Source organism: Cucurbita pepo, chromosome 9 (assembly GCF_057944985.1).
Source record: "Cucurbita pepo subsp. pepo isolate OVF chromosome 9, ASM5794498v1, whole genome shotgun sequence".
NCBI classification, from domain to species: domain Eukaryota; kingdom Viridiplantae; phylum Streptophyta; class Magnoliopsida; order Cucurbitales; family Cucurbitaceae; genus Cucurbita; species Cucurbita pepo.
In genome coordinates this window covers 13,595,634-13,611,378 of record NC_141806.1, presented here as the reverse complement: position 1 = coordinate 13,611,378, position 15,745 = coordinate 13,595,634, and the positions used below count along the sequence as shown (strand labels likewise).

Genomic DNA, 15,745 nt, shown 5'->3' with positions numbered 1-15,745 from the left:
AGAAATCCAACGTTGATTAGGAGGAGGTTGGGTTCGATTTTTGGGCAGGGTCAGGCCGGGCGGAGAAATCCAACGTTGATTAGGAGGAGGTTGGGTTCGATTTCTGGGCCGGACCAGGCCGGGCGGAGAAATTCAACGTTGATTAGGAGGAGGTTGGGTTCGATTTCTGGGCCGGACCAGGCCGGGCGGAGAAATTCAACGTTGATTAGGAGGAGGTTGGGTTCAATTTTTGGGCCGGGTCAGGCTGGGCGGAGAAATCCAACATTGATTAGGAGGTTGGGTTCGATTTCTGGGCCGGACCAGGCCGGGCGGAGAAATCCAGAGGTTGGGTTCGATTTCTGGGTCGGGCCAGGCCGGGCGGAGAAATCCAACGTTGATTAGGAGGAGGTTGGGTTCGATTTCTGGGTCGGGTCAGGCCGGGCGGGGAAATCCAACGTTGATTAGGAGGAGGTTGGGTTCGATTTCTGGGCCGGGTCAGGCTGGGTTGAGAAATCCAACATTGATTAGGAGGAGGTTGGGTTCGATTCTGGGCTGGACCAGGCCGGGCGAAGAAATCCAACATTGATTAGGAGGAGGTTGGGTTCGATTTCTGAGCCGGACCAGGCCGGGCTGAGAAATCCAACATTGATTAGAAGGAGGTTGGGTTTGATTTCTGGGTCGGGTCAGGCTGGGTGGAGAAATCCAACATTGATTAGGAGGAGGTTGGGTTTGATTCTGGGCCGGACCAGGCCGGGCGAAGAAATCCAACATTGATTAGGAGGAGGTTGGGTTCGATTTCTGAGCCGGACCAGGCCGGGCGGAGATATCCCAGGTTGGGTTCAATTTCTGGGCCAGAACGGAGAAATCTCTCTCCGACATTATTAGGAGGTTGGGTTCGATTTCTGGGCCAGGCCAAGCTGAGCTGGAGATGGGAGGTTGGGTTCGATTTCTGGGCCAAGCCTAGCTGAGCTGGAGATGAAGGTCATTAGGAGGAGGTTGGGTACGATTTCTGGGCCAAGCCTAGCTGAGCTGGAGATGAAGGTCATTAGGAGGAGGTTGGGTTCGATTTCTGGGCCAAGCCTAGCTGAGTTGGAGATGAAGGTCATTGGGTTCGATTTCTGGGCCAAGCCTAGCTGAGCTGGAGATGAAGGTCATTAGGAGGAGGTTGGGTTCGATTTCTGGGCCAAGCCTAGCTGAGCTGGAGATGAAGGTCATTAGGAGGAGGTTGGGTTCGATTTCTGGGCCAAAGCCTAGCTGGAGATAAAGGTAATAAGAGAAATCTTAAGAGAATTTGATTTCTGGGCCAAGAGAAATCTTAAGAGAATTTGATTTCTGGGCCAATCCTAGCTGGAGATGCTAGGAGATGAAAGGTAATAAGAGAAATCTTAATAAGAGAATTTGATTTCTGGGCCAATCCTAGATCTTAATAAGAGAATTTGATTTCTGGGCCAATCCTAGCTGGAGATGAAGGTAATAAGAGAAATTCATAGTGAAGGATAAGATGAAGAATGTTGAGGATTGATTTAATAATGAATGAATAGAGGAAGAGTTTTCTTAATTTTCGGACGATCTCTCTTTTCGATATCGACCTAACCATATGTCTTTATTTATATTTAAATTATCGACTTAAATTCATATGAGCATATGTCTTTATTTATATTTAACTCTAATTTTTATTTATATTTAACTCTAATTTTTTTTAAATGAATGTGCTTTATTTATATTTAACTCTAATTTTTTTAAATGAATGTGTAATTGTAGTTAATTAAAATTATAAATTCTGTCATCATCTTTATTAAATAATAAGATTAAATATTTAAGTTAAATATTTGATTTAAATTAGTTAATAATCATTTTTATTTAATAATAAGATAAAATATTTAAGTTAAATTAATTAATAAGAGTAACATTATTAAATATATAGACATTTATTTTTTAAGTTTTGTTTTTTTTTTCGAAATTTGAGAGTATTATTCAAATTAAAAAAAAATAAATGTATTCATTTATGCTAAAAAGAATATATGATGTATTAATTTATGCTAAAAAGAATATATGATGTATTAATTTATGCTAAAAAGAATATATGTAATTTATGCTTAAAAGAAAATATATGATATATTAATCTATGAATATTAGAGCAAGTTCATTGGTATTTATGAAAGAGAATTTAATTTGTATTTATGAAAGAGAATTTAATTTTGAGAGGATTCAGCTCTTAATGGATAGATGATCAGTCCGGCGTCGAACATTCCGGCGCGTATGGATAGATTGATCAGTCCGGCGTCGAACATTCCGGCGTATGGATAGATTTGAGTATCGATCATTCTGAGATTTGAGTTGTTAATCGATCATTCCGGCGGCGTATGGATAGGTTCGAGTCATCCTCTCCCATCGAAACTGATCGATCATTCCGGCGGCGTATGGATAGGTTCGAGTCATCCTCTCCAATCGAAACTGTTCATAAAATCAGTAAAATCGTGATTTTCTCCGAATATCTGTATATAAATTTATTTATTTATTTATTTTTTTTTTGAGTGATTTCTCTAACTACCTGTTTATAAAATCAGAACCAAATCTTTGGATTTCTCTTCTCCCAACTTAATCGCGTAGTCGGTTTCAGTATTCTTTGTATTTATATTCGTCGTTGTTTCTCCTTCAGCTCTCATCTTCTTCTCGACTATCGTTCTCTTTTGAAGCCATGGAGTCTATTCTTGTGATTAAGGTTCGAATTATCGTCTTTGTTTAGTTTCATTTTTCGTTGTGTTTTGCCTTCATGTTTATCATTAAGGGCAAACGATTTTCCACTGGTTTTTTGGTTTTTTGTTTGTTCGTGATCACTATGAGTTTCTGCTTCCTGTGTGCTACAAAATTGTTCACAATCGATTCATTAGTTGGATTATGTTATTACTTTTACCTTTTTAATTCTGTGTTTTATGGCAAGTTTGATTACTCAATTGGTGTACTACGAATTGATGATCCTTGAAACTATGTGCTATGGCTTGACTCCGTAGTCACCTATTTACGATAGAAGTAGTTGACAATTGAATCCAATTTTGCCAATTATTTTCATTTTTGTATCTAGTGCTGAAAAAAAAGGCCCAAATCCAAGTTGTTCGAGAAAATTGAAAGAATTAGGCGAAGAGTGACGTGCGGGTAATGAATGAGATTTTTTGGTTAGACGTATGGAATTAGCTAAGCATTCTATTTGAACAAATATAGAATCCGAATGGATGGTTTTATGTCTATTACATGTTCCGAATGGATGGTTTTATGTCTATTACATGTTCTTCCTCTCGAGTTGAGACCGATCATTCAGATAGATTGGGGTAAACTAATGAGCTCGGATATTAATGAACTCTATAGAAGAGTTATCTATCGGAACTCGCCCTTTCTATTCTTTTCCCTGCTAAGATGTTACTGTCATTACCTATTTTTCAAACGACTTCTTCCCCTGACATATGTTTCTCACACAGGTTAAATATGGAGTGATGCTAAGTCGTCTCAGTGTTAGAATCCTTGAAAACAATAAGCTGGATCTTGACATCAATGGATTAAGAGCAAAAGTACTTGGTCTCTTCAATTTCTCCTCTGATACTGATTTTACACTGACTTACATTGATGAAGATGGTGATACAGTGACCTTGTTCAATGATGATGATCTATATGACATGATGAGGCAACAGCTGAGGTTTCTGAGAATTGATGTGCATCCTAACCAATCCCATGATAGATCCAATGGAAGCTCGACCACGCCATTGCGTTCGTTTCAAGATATTCGTACTGATATTTCTGAGGTTTTGAAATCTCTGCCAGAGCCCTTGCCGGAGATTTGTTCACAGTTGCTCGACATCGCTTCAAAAGCCTTAGTTACTGGCCCTGCACTTGATGAGCTTATTCAAACCATTCTTCAGTTGAAAGACGCGCACCTGAACTCAGATTCGCAGCCCTCATCTGTTCCTGAGACAGTTGTGGGCACTGGGAGTTCTGATGCTCCTCCTGGTTTAGATGCAACTGCTTCAGTTGATCATAATGCCCTTCCTCGTGATCCTATTTGGAAATCAGATACTACTGCCCATTGCAGCAGCTGTTCCTTTGATGCATTTCATGATCCCCTTCGTAGAATGCGTATGCACGGTCCTACGTCGATGCACAATTACCCATATCATTCACCAGCAGCAGGTTATCTGAATGATAATCTTATGAAGGAGAGGCCTATGAGAGGATTACCCATGGTTTCTGGACCAATTAGCCACAGTGGTTACTTCCAAACTATGGGAAAAGTCTTCCCTGGAGGTCCAATGAATTACAGCAGTGGCAGCAGCATTGAATCAATGGGAAGTATGTTCCATAAAGGTATTATTTGTGATGGCTGTGGAGCTCATCCAATCACCGGTCCACGGTTCAAGTCCCAAGTGTAAGAATAGAACACAAACTCATCCCTCAACTAATCTACTTTTTGCCCCATTGTTGTCTTGTGTTCTTATTTACCAACTTGTTTGCACTTTCTCTACAGGAAAGATAATTTTGATCTATGTAGCATCTGCTTTGCTAAAGTGAGCAATGTGTCTGAATACGTTAGGATCGATCGTCCCGTCTCTTGTCAGTATCCAAGAATGAAAGCATTCAATCCTGTTCTAATGCAGCAGCAGCAACAGCAGCAGCATCCATTTCCTGGCCCCCGAACAATCGATACACTGAAAAGTTCTGGAAAGCAGACCAAATTTTTAGCTGATATGGATGATTCTGTGATCGCCCCATCTACACTGTTTACCAAGAAATGGCAGTTGCATAACCTCGGGAGTTCGAATTGGCCCCGTGGTACACAGCTAGTGTGGGATGAAGGAGACAAGTTAAGTGATTCAACATCATTTGAGATACAGGTAGTAAACGGTGACTGTTTATTCTTCTTCTCTTCATTTTCTAAGCTTTTTCTCACATCCTCATTCATTTTAGGTACCTGCTGGTGGACTTCCTCCGGGACATCAAATTGATATTGAAGTTGACTTTACTTCCCCTCCATTATCTGGTCGGTACCTCTCATACTGGAAGGTAGTATCTCCATCTGGCCAGGAGTTCGGGTATCGTGTTTGGCTTCTCATACAGGTATGCTTGTATGCATATCTCAGTTTTTCTAGTTATACGCACTTACGTAGACTCAATTTATGTTGTTCGTTCATGAAGGTTGATGCAGCTCTTAAGAGGCCACATTCTGATAATCTCCAAGCTTTGGACTTAAATTTGCCCCCTAAAGTTGTGGACTCAAATGGCCAAGAGGATCTAAACAAGGATTTGAATACTCTACTTTCTGATAAGCTTTTCCCTCCTCGTGATTCCATCCCCATTTCCAAACCAGTAAAACCTTGTCATAATCTGCCTAAAACTGTGATCGAGCAACAACATGATATGATCAACGAGTTGCTAGTTCGCAAGAGTTCTGCTAATGGCCAAGATCTAAACAAGAATTTGGATACTCTACTTTCTGATAAGTTTTTCCCTCCTCGTGATTCCATCCCCATTGCCAAACCAGTAAAACCTTGTCATAATCTGCCTGAAAATGCGATCGAGCAACAACAGGACGAACAGGAGATCGAGAAGTTGCTAGCTAGCAAGATTCCTGCTAATTTGGTCTCTTATCCAACTGTTGATTACCATGGAGTTCGAGCTAGTTCAACAACCAAGGCTCCCTCTGTGTCATACCCTCATATTGATTCTTCTGAACTAATTCCACCTGCTGCAAACCGATCTCCAAGACCATCCCCCATGGCTTCTCATTCTCCAGCATTATCTGAAGATATCAGTTTTGATCATCATATCCAAGGACCTCTACTTAAGGCACTCTGTGAAATGGGATTCAAACATATCTATCTGAACAAGGAAGTACTGAAGAGGAATGGGTACAATCTGGAGAAGTCAGTGGATGAACTCTGTGAGATTCCTGAATGGTATCCGATGATTCAGGAGTTGGATAAAATGGTTGGTCGTGAGTCGTTTTAATGAAGTTGCTAATCCTTGATTTCTTGGGTGTTGGTTTATGATGGTGTGGATCTGGTGTTTACAGGGATTCAAGGATGAGGAAATGAACAGAAAACTTCTGATGAAGAACAATGGCAGCTTAAAGCGAGTAGTGATGGAACTTTTGATGAAGAACAATGCTTAGTTGAAGAACAACGCTCTCATAACTATGGATTAGGATGTAAATATGGATGATAAATAAGAGGGGTAGTGTTTTTGTTAGGAACAGGATTGTTTTTAATGCTTATTTCTATGGTTTTTCTTAGGCCTTTTCCAGTTTTTGTTCATCTTCGTGTCGTAGTTGCTCAGTCATTTGAGCCATTTTTGTCGCAGAGAAATTATCAAGTAAAAGAAACCTTGAAACCAGCCATAAATTTCTTTGATTACTCGAAATCAAAACGCATTACCTGTCCCAATCACTCGAAATGATAAGAAATCGAACTCGTCTGTTCCTCAGGGTCAGCTAGTTCAAATTGAATCTCCCGCCGTCGCCGTCGAGCACCAGCCACCTCTCCAGCCTCTTCGACACCGTCACGATCTCATACGAGTCCCACAGCGACTGCGCGAAGTTCCATCGCAGGTCGCCGCTTCCGCACCGCCTCGTTCTTGAACCGAGATGGATTGTTTCTGCAATTCCGGCGATGGGCGGCGAATTCAGTTGCCGGTTTTGAACTGCCGGTTGTTGCTCTGTCAGGCCTGCGCCACCGCCTTGAGGATTTCGAGGTAATGATCGTCGTCTTCAATCTCTGGTTTGTTCTTCATGAATTGAGGAATGGAATGGGCCATGTTCCATCTTGCGTACTTGCACTGTGGACCATAATCAGCCACCATTATTTAACCCAAACAAATAAATACAAAATTATAAACGGGTTCTAATAAAAAAAATTGTTCTTCGTTATAGCTTTTTTTGTTGCACAAATGACCGCATTTTTTCTTCCAAACTCGTATCTTGAAATGACAAAAGTTTGTTCTTCAATTCTCATCTTGTCTCACCCTAACAGCTCAAACCTACATAACATCGTCATGAAAGAAAACGTGCCTGAGAGCTTTCTAGACTGAACTGTCTCACGTCGTTTTGAACCCAGCTCACGTACCGTTTTAATGGGCGAACAGCCCAACCCTTATAACATACTACAACCCCAGGTGGCTAAGAGCTAACATTGAGGTGTCATTCCCGTTGATGTGAGCTCTTTGAGAAGATCACCCTTCCACTCATCATCGTCGGATCACTAAGGCCGACTTTTGTCCTTGCTCGACGCCTGGGTTTTGCAGTGAAGCTCCACTCTCGAGAGCCAATCTCCGTCTCACCTAAGGAAACACCCTTCTAAAGAATGTTTTGTTCCCCTCTCCAACCGACGTGGGATCTCACAATCCACCATCTTTGCGGCTCAACGTCCTCACCAGCACTTCCCCTCTCCAACCCATGTGAGATCTCATTATCCATCCCCTTCGGAGCTGTGGGAGCTCACAATCCACCCCCTTCAAAGCCCAGTGAACCTAGTGTTCTCATTGACACACCCTCGATGTCCACCCCTTTCAGTGTCTAGTATCCTTGTTGGCCCACCGCTCGGTGTCCACCCCTTTTGGGGGTCAACATTCTCGTTGGCATACCACTCAGTGTCCACCTCCTTCGGAGCTCAACGTCCTCATTATCACACCATCGATGTGGGATGTCACATTATTTGTGCATTGCTTGTTCAGGTTAGGGAAGGACCCTGCTAGGAACTATGCTAGGAACTATAGGTTAACAAATATTCTCGTCTTTTTACGCGTTCAAAGGATTGTTGTATTACATGGACCACAAAGGACTGGTAACACCTCTTTATGTAAACCACTGCCTCAAAAACTGACAAAATTAGATATCTATCGAGGTTTGTTGATACCCATTGCTCCAATATTTGTTCCTTGTTATTAACACCTGACTCTTATTATTCATTAGTTTCATTTTTCATCATATTCAGGAGATAACAGAAGAAGAAGACAAGCTGGTTGGTATTTGTTTTGATTTGTGATACTTACTTTAGAAGGTTATTAATTTCATGCAATTATGTATTTGGCGGTTTGCAGATGAAGTGGAAAGCTTAGCTGCTGCTACAAAGGCTGCTTTGTCTGCTTGATTCCATTAGGGTATAACAATTGTTTAAGAGATCCCACGTCGGTCGGAGAGGAAAATGGAACATTTCTTATAAAGATGCAGAAACTTCTTCTTAATGGACGTGTGTTAAAATCGTGAGACTGATGGTGATACGTAACAGGCTGAAGTAGACAATATCTACTAGTAGTGGAATTAGACTGTTACAAATGGTATCAAAGACAGACACTAAGCGGTGTGCTAACAAGGACGCTGAGCTCCCAAGGGGGTGGATTGTGAGATCCCACGTCGGTTAAAGAGGAGAATAAAATATTTTTTATAAAGGTGTAGAAACCTCTCCCTAACAAACACATTTTAAAACCGTGAGGTTGACGGCGATACGTAACTGGCCTAAGCGGATAATATCTACTAGTGGTGGAATTGGACTGGCCTAAGCGGATAATATCTACTAGTGGTGGAATTGGACGGTTACAAATGGTATCAAAGCCAGACACTAGGCGGTGTGTCAGCAAGGACGCTGAGCCCCCAAGGGGGGTGGATTGTGGGATCCTATATCGGTTAGAGAGGGGAACAAAGCATTCCTTGTAGTGGTAACCTCTTCCTAAGAGACGCGTTTAAAAACCATGAGGTTGACGGCAATACGTAATGGGCCAAAACGGACAATATCTGCAAGGTGGGTTTGGACTTTTACAAATGGTATCAGAGCCAGACACCTAGTGGTGTGCCAGTGAGTACGTTGGGCTCCCAAGGGGGTGGATTGTGAGATCCCATATTAGTCGGAGAGGGAATAAAGCATTTCTTATAAGGGTATGGAAACCTCTTCCTAACAGACACGTTTTAAAACCGCCTAACAGACACGTTTTAAAACCGTGAGGCTGACGACGATACATAATGGGCCGTAGCGGACGATATCTACTAATGGTGGGATTGGACTGTTACAAATGGTATCAAAGCCAGACACCAGGCGGTGTGCCAGGACGCTGAGCCCCGAAAGGGGTGGATTGTGAGATCCCACATTGGTCAGAGAGGAGAATGAAACATTTGTTATAAAAGTGTAGAAACATCTCCCTAATTTTAAACCCGCGAGGCAGACGGTGATACGTAACGGGTCAAAGCGGACAATATCTATTGGTACTGGGATTGAATTGTTACAAATGGTATCAAAGCCAAACACCGAACAGTGTACCAGCTAGGAAAATGAAACATTTCTTATAAACGTGTAGAAATCTTTCCTTAACAAATGCGTTTTAAAACCGTGCGGCTGACGACAATACGTAACGAGCCGAAGCAGACAATATCTATTAGAAGTGGGATTGGGCCGTTACAATCTTAATCTTTCAATTCCCCCCTCCTTTTGTTTTCTGACTTCCTATTGCCATTTTCTCCTTTGTAGGTTGGTCCACCAACTGTGCAAGCTGGTTTTCAAATTCTAAGGTCCTGCTTGCAAGAGCTTATATGCACTGACATTTTGACAATTGCTGAGGTCCATACACATCTAATAATTGCACCTTTACCATTTTTGTTTTGGTTGCCTTGGATTCTTGTTGAACTAGAGTACATACACACTCATCATCATTCTCCCCATTTCTAAAATTCTTACGGTCATGACCGCTCTATGTTGGTGTAACAGTCCAAGCCCACCGCTAACAGATATTATCTTTCTTGGTCTTTTTCTTTCGAGCTTCTTCTCAAGGTTTTTAAAAAACGTCTTCTAGGGAGAGGTTTCCACACCCTTATAAAAAGATATTTCGTTCCCCTCTTTAACTGATATGGATCTCACAATATAAGCATTCTAGGAACCGAAAAGTTTGACGTGCCAACTATTGCTTGAGGTTGCCAAAGCATGCTAGGTCTGTGACAGCAATCTTGAGTGCCAATTGATTCTGCTAGTCCTTGAATGATCCTTGAATTATTTTGTTGAATTCTGTTCATAGAGTTCTAGTAGATGATTCCTTTCTTAGCTCATGGAAAAGGCTTGGTTGAATGAGCATGTTAAGAATCTTCTTGTGATTGTTCTTATGGGAATATTAGTATTAGCTTGAGAGATTGTTAGGGTGTTAGGTTATAAATAGAGGAAGTGGGAAAGAAGCTGGAGAATTCTTGTAACGGCCCAAGCCCATTGCTACTAGATATTTTCTGCTTTGACTCGTTGTGTATCGTCATCTACCTCACGGTTTTAAAACGCGTTTGTTAGGAAGAGGTTTCCACACCCTTATAAGAAATGTTTTGTTCCCCTCTCCAACTGATATGTGATCTCACAATCCCACCTCCCTTGAGGGTCCAGTGTCTTCACTGGCACACCGCTCGGTGTATTGACTTTGATACCATTTGTAACCGCCCAAATCCATCGCTAGCAGATACTGTCCGTTTTGACCTGTTATGTATCGCTGTCAGCCTCACGGTTTTAAAATGCGTCTATTAGGAAGAGGTTTCTACACTCTTATAAGGAATGTTTGTTCCCCTCTCGAACCGATATGAGATCTCACAATCCACCCTTCTTGGGAGGCCAGTGTCCTGGCACACCGTTCGCTGTCTGGCTCTGATACCATTTATAACAGCCCAAGTCCACCGCTAGCATATAGTGTTCGTTTTGGCCCGTTACGTATCACCATCAACCTCACGGTTTTAAAACGTGTCAATTAGGGAGAGGTTTTCATACCCTTATAAGGAATGCTTAGCGGTGAGATCCCCTCTCTAACCGATATGGGATCTCACAATCCACCCCCCTTGGGGGCTCAGTGTCCCCACTAGCACACCACTCGACGTCTAGCTCTGATACCATTTGTAACAGCTCAAACTCACCGCTAGCAGATATTGTCCGTTTTAGCCTGTTACGTATTACCTTCAACCTCACCGTTTTAAAACATGTCTACTAGGAAGAAGTTTCCACAGCCTTATAAAGAATGTTGTGTTCCCTCCCCAACTTATAGGGGGCCCAGTGTCCTCACTAGCATACCTCTCAGTGTCTGGCTCTAATACCCTTTGTAACAACCCAAACCCACAGCTAACCGATATTGTCTGCTTTGGTTCGTTACATATCGCTATCAGCCTTACAGTTTTAAACGCGTCTGTTAGGAAGAGGTTTCAACACCTTTATGAGGAACACTTCAATCCCCTCTCCTATCGATATAAGATCTCACAATTCTTTAGCGGTTTAATGCTCAAGACAGGAAGAGAGTTAATATCAGCTATCCATTACAAATAACGTTAACGAGGGCTCCTTTGAAACTGATGCAGATTCCCCTGTTGTCTTCTAGCATTCCCACTCTCTCAAAAACCCAAACCCCCACGAAATCAGCTTCTAATATGGACAAAGAAACATATGAAAATGATATCATTAAACCTTTGTCCATGTTTTAAAGCACAGGTTACTATCTATGATCAGTTAAATACATAGAACATTAGCAGCTAACTTGCAAGAAAAAATGCAGAAAAGAGTAGGCCTACATGCCAGAACATGTGAAAGGAGAGCCCTACAAACATTGGCACAACCGACCAAAAGGGACAAGAAAGAGGACCAAAACATTTAAACTCCATAGATAAAGACCCTTTTTTGAAGGGTCATCTTTAACAGAAACCCCAGCTTTGAGGCATCATGCCTTGCCTGTGAAAACGTGCCCTTCCACTGTGCACTAAAGGGAAACATGCATGCGGGAATATAAACATCTCAGAGCCTCCACTCTGTGCTTCTTCCCATGGCAGCTTCATATAATATCAACGTTTCTGGTTCCCTCCTTCTTAAAACATGGCTGCAACATCACCGTTAGCAGATATTGTCCGTTTTGGCTCGGTGACGAAGCCAATGCCCTTGTTCATTGCTGCTATGGAGAATTCAAACAGGGTTTTCTTGCAGTCTTTTGAAATGGGTAGCTTTGTTTTTGAGGTTGGAAAGCTTAGACGATGTTCTTGTAAGCTAAGTGTTATAAGCTAGTAGGAAGAGGATCTCATCCTTTGCAAGGGGAATCCAGCATCCTGGTCCGATTCAATCTATATATATATATAGATATATATATATAGTTATGTGATTTGCAAGTGTTCTTTCTTTTATATCAGATATATATCTTACTGTATTGAGTGTAATTTCTCTGCATCTGCAGCTGATTGATGTAATAAAAGTTTCTTCTTGTTCTTAATCCAATAGGGTTCGACCGATTAAATCTTATATTCTTGATCAAAAGGTTAGTAGTTTGAACCGGTCGTGACTTGAATATTTGTTTTAACCCCATGGTTCAGTTGAGCTTCAATGCTTTGGAGAATTCCACATGAAAGGAATTTATGTCAATAGTTGCTCAAAATGATTGTTCGGGATCGAGGTAGAAGTCGAGCTTAGAGACTGGTGAGTTTAACACATGTTTCGGGCTCGTGTTTGAGGCTTTTCTCCTTTGTGAAAGCAAGAATTTGAGCCTCTAACCTACACGAAACGTGTAGATATGTTAGCAGTTGATGGTTGTATTGGTACTCGAAATTCTCGTCTTTTTCCAATAGTTCGACCGATCAAAGCTTATATTCTCGATCAAAAGGTTAGAAGTTTGAACCCCTTTCTTAGTTTAGTGCTAGTTCTTAAGTGATCTTGACTGAACAATCCAATCAAGCTAAAAGGAGTCTCATTTGAAGGTAGTTTTGTTTTTTTTCTCTCTTTCATGACGTCTAGAGGTAGACTCGGGCCGAGTTTCAAAACACCACACGAATATGATACGATGAAAAATCCTTAACATGGAAATCCGCTAGGTTAGCCCTTGTAACGGTTCATGCCTACTGCTCAAGGCTTTAAAACGTGTCTGGTAGGGAAAGGTTTCCACACCCTTATAAAGTATGTTTCGTTCTCCTCTCCAACCAATGTGGTATTGTGAGATCTCACAGTCGTATTTCATCGACTAAGAGATTAGATGTTCGAATGTTCATACCGACACGTTGAACATGTTCGTGTTTATAGCTCGTAATGAAACTCAACCATGTATGTAACTGGATCCCATCAGGTATCTGCAAGTTTGATATCTGAAAAAGAAGTCCCATAATTTGACTGTTGAAGCTCAGGCTATTCAGAGAGATGATCAGCTGAGAGACAAGGTGTGTGAGGTTACAAAACAAAACATAGTTCTTTTGTCTGAAACCATTGACCAATCTCAGCCTGTTTAAGAAAAGTCTGTCTCATGAACAGTTCAAGTGGGGTACTTTGCAAACTACAGGCACTGTGGCTACAGTTTAATGATACTTTTCATGGGTACGTGGCAATACTTAAAAAGACAAGAATATTTACGAGTTAAATTATAAGTTTAGTTCGTTTACTTGTTAAAAAGTATTCCGAGATCCCACATCGGTTGGAGAGAGAAACGAAACATTCCTTATAAGAGTGGAAATCTCTCCCTTATAGACTTGTTTTAAAACGGTGAGGTTTACGGCGATACGTAACGGGCCAAAGTAGATAATATATGTTAGTGGTAGGCTTCGGCTGTTATAAATGGTATTGGAGCTAGTCACCAGACGGTGCGAGGCACTAGTGGGAGTAGGGTCAGACTCTCTCCATAGTAGACACGTTTTAAAACTGTAAGGTTGACAACATACATAACAGGCCAAAACGGATAATATCTGCTAGCATTGAGCTTAGGTTGTTACAAATGGTATCAGAGCCAATTACTAGACGGTGTGAGGCACTGGTCAGAATAGAGCTAGACCCTCTCCAATGGCGATACGTAACGAACCAAAGTGGACCATATCTGCTACTAGTGGGTTTGGGCTGTTATAAATGGTATCATAGTTAGTCACCGGACGGTGTGAGGTACTGGTCGGAGTAAGGCTCGACCCTCTCCATAATAGATGCGTCTTAAAACTATAAGGCTGACAACGATACGTAACGGGCCAAAGCGAACAATATCTGCTAACGATGGGCTTGGGCTGTTATAAATGGTATTAGAGCCAGTTACCAGACGGTGTGAGGCACTGGTCGGAGTAGGGCTAGACCTTCTCCATAGTAGACACGTTTTAAAACCGTCGGTACGTAATGAGCTAAAGCGGACAATATTTGCTAGTAGTGGACTTGGGCTGTTACAAGAGCTAGTTACAGGACGGTACAAGGCACTGGCCGGAGTAGGGCTAGATCTTCTCCATAGTAGATGCGTTTTAAAACTGAAAGGTTAACAGCGATCCGTAACGTGCCAAAGTAGATAATATCTACTAGCAATGGGCTTCGACGGTCGAAAAGAACATACTTTGAGTTGACAAGAGCTCACCTTTTCAGCCTTAAAAGATCCCCAAAATTTCCCTTTTCATTAACTTAATCATGGCAACATTAGACAACACAAAGTGCAGATTTGAGACAAGTTTAGGGAGACTAAATGGAAGGTGATTGTCACCTTTTAAGTCCACTAAGAGCAGTCTGTCCAATAACAAGTTGACACATGGCAAGATTGTCCACCATGAGTTTCTTGACAGCTCCCATCTTCTTTTCTGCTCATGTGTGGATCTCAAGACAAGAAATTTCGCTGTCTTTCTTTCTTTCATTCAGACAGTAAAATGTTTGGTTCTTATGTTATTATTAAATATTAAAGTTTGTGAATATACTAATTGCAGATCAAAGTGAAAAATGTAACCTTTATTGGTCTATGTAAAGGTCTCTTCCAATGGCTTCTGCTGCAACTGACAGAATATGTTTTAAAAAAGTAGCTAACAAATCAAAGAAACTTATTGGGAGCGTTTATGAGTTTAGTTCTTTTAAAACTTAAATGGTTATCGAACCGGATATTAGATTTGACGTTTGAGAACAAAAGCAACTAAACCCAGCTGAAGTCATGCTAAGGATCTCAAACGAATTTGCTTGCTCCTTGCCCTAGTCTCGGTATGCGAGGAGTAAAGCATTCTTGTCGTATTATTCACAACGATTCTCGGTAACGGTCTCGACTCTCGCATTAATGAAGAACGTAGCGAAATGCGATGCTTAGTGTGAATTATAGGATCCCATGAATCGGTTCATAATTTTAGAACAAGCAGACATGCCACATCAGACTCCCATGGTTCAGTTGAGCTTCAATGCTTGAAGCATTCCACATAAAGGGAATTCATGTTAATAGTTGTTATGCATGGATTGCATGCATTCGTTATAAATGATTGTTCGGGATCGAGGTAGAAGTCGAGCTAAGGAACAGGTGAGTTAAACACATGTTTCGGGCATGTGTTCAAGGCTTTCTCCTTTGAATTTATTGAGTACAACAAATGTGAAAGCAAGAAATTGAGCCTCTAACCTACACGAAATGCGTAGATATGTTAGCGGTGCTCATCTTTTTCCAATAAGAACATTTCATGTCAAATTCAACAAATTAACGTTCAATTCGTTTATTGATGAGCACATTAAACCATTCGCGTGGCTGAGAGCCTTGATAGTCCAAACATAACGATGCAATTTTCAAGAAAGCGTTATGTGACAGAGTTAATAGTTCGAAGTTCCTAAAACATACCGTTCATCCATTTCTGAAGAACACAATAGAAAAAGCTTTGATTTTTGAAACATTATCATATGGGACGAACAAAAATGCATACACATGGAATAAGACAAAAACAGAATCTCCCACTTTTATTTTTGTGAGTCAGCAATGAAAACAATATTTGATTTTTGAAGTGAGAATGACCCACCAAAGTGTGTCGTTTTTGGCTGTGAGATGAGATGCATCG

At 41.2% G+C, this 15,745-nt stretch overlaps 1 protein-coding gene and 1 long non-coding RNA gene across 4 annotated transcripts; one reads left to right on the top strand and one right to left on the bottom strand.

Moving 5' to 3' along the window:
* The first annotated feature begins 2,176 nt into the window (after nt 1-2,176).
* Nucleotides 2,177-6,357, top strand: LOC111802446 (protein NBR1 homolog). 3 transcript variants are annotated; one of them, XM_087127138.1, is made up of 7 exons: nt 2,177-2,350; nt 2,639-2,701; nt 3,453-4,393; nt 4,493-4,859; nt 4,933-5,082; nt 5,161-5,952; nt 6,038-6,357. In XM_087127138.1, exons 2-7 carry the CDS (start codon nt 2,678-2,680, stop codon nt 6,134-6,136), a joined length of 2,373 nt encoding a protein of 790 aa, XP_086983264.1. In that variant the 5' UTR covers nt 2,177-2,350; nt 2,639-2,677; the 3' UTR covers nt 6,137-6,357. The 3 variants fall into 3 exon arrangements, with proteins under 3 accessions (XP_086983264.1, XP_023542584.2, XP_086983265.1); XM_023686816.2 differs by having other exon boundaries at nt 2,177-2,407; XM_087127139.1 differs by lacking the exon at nt 2,177-2,350 and adding an exon at nt 2,431-2,448.
* LOC147791336 (uncharacterized) lies at nt 3,496-6,919 on the bottom strand. Its single transcript, XR_015422495.1, has 2 exons — nt 6,399-6,919; nt 3,496-5,764 (listed from the first exon to the last, which is right to left on the bottom strand). It is a non-coding gene; the product is annotated as an uncharacterized LOC147791336 (long non-coding RNA).
* Nucleotides 6,920-15,745: the final 8,826 nt, after the last annotated feature.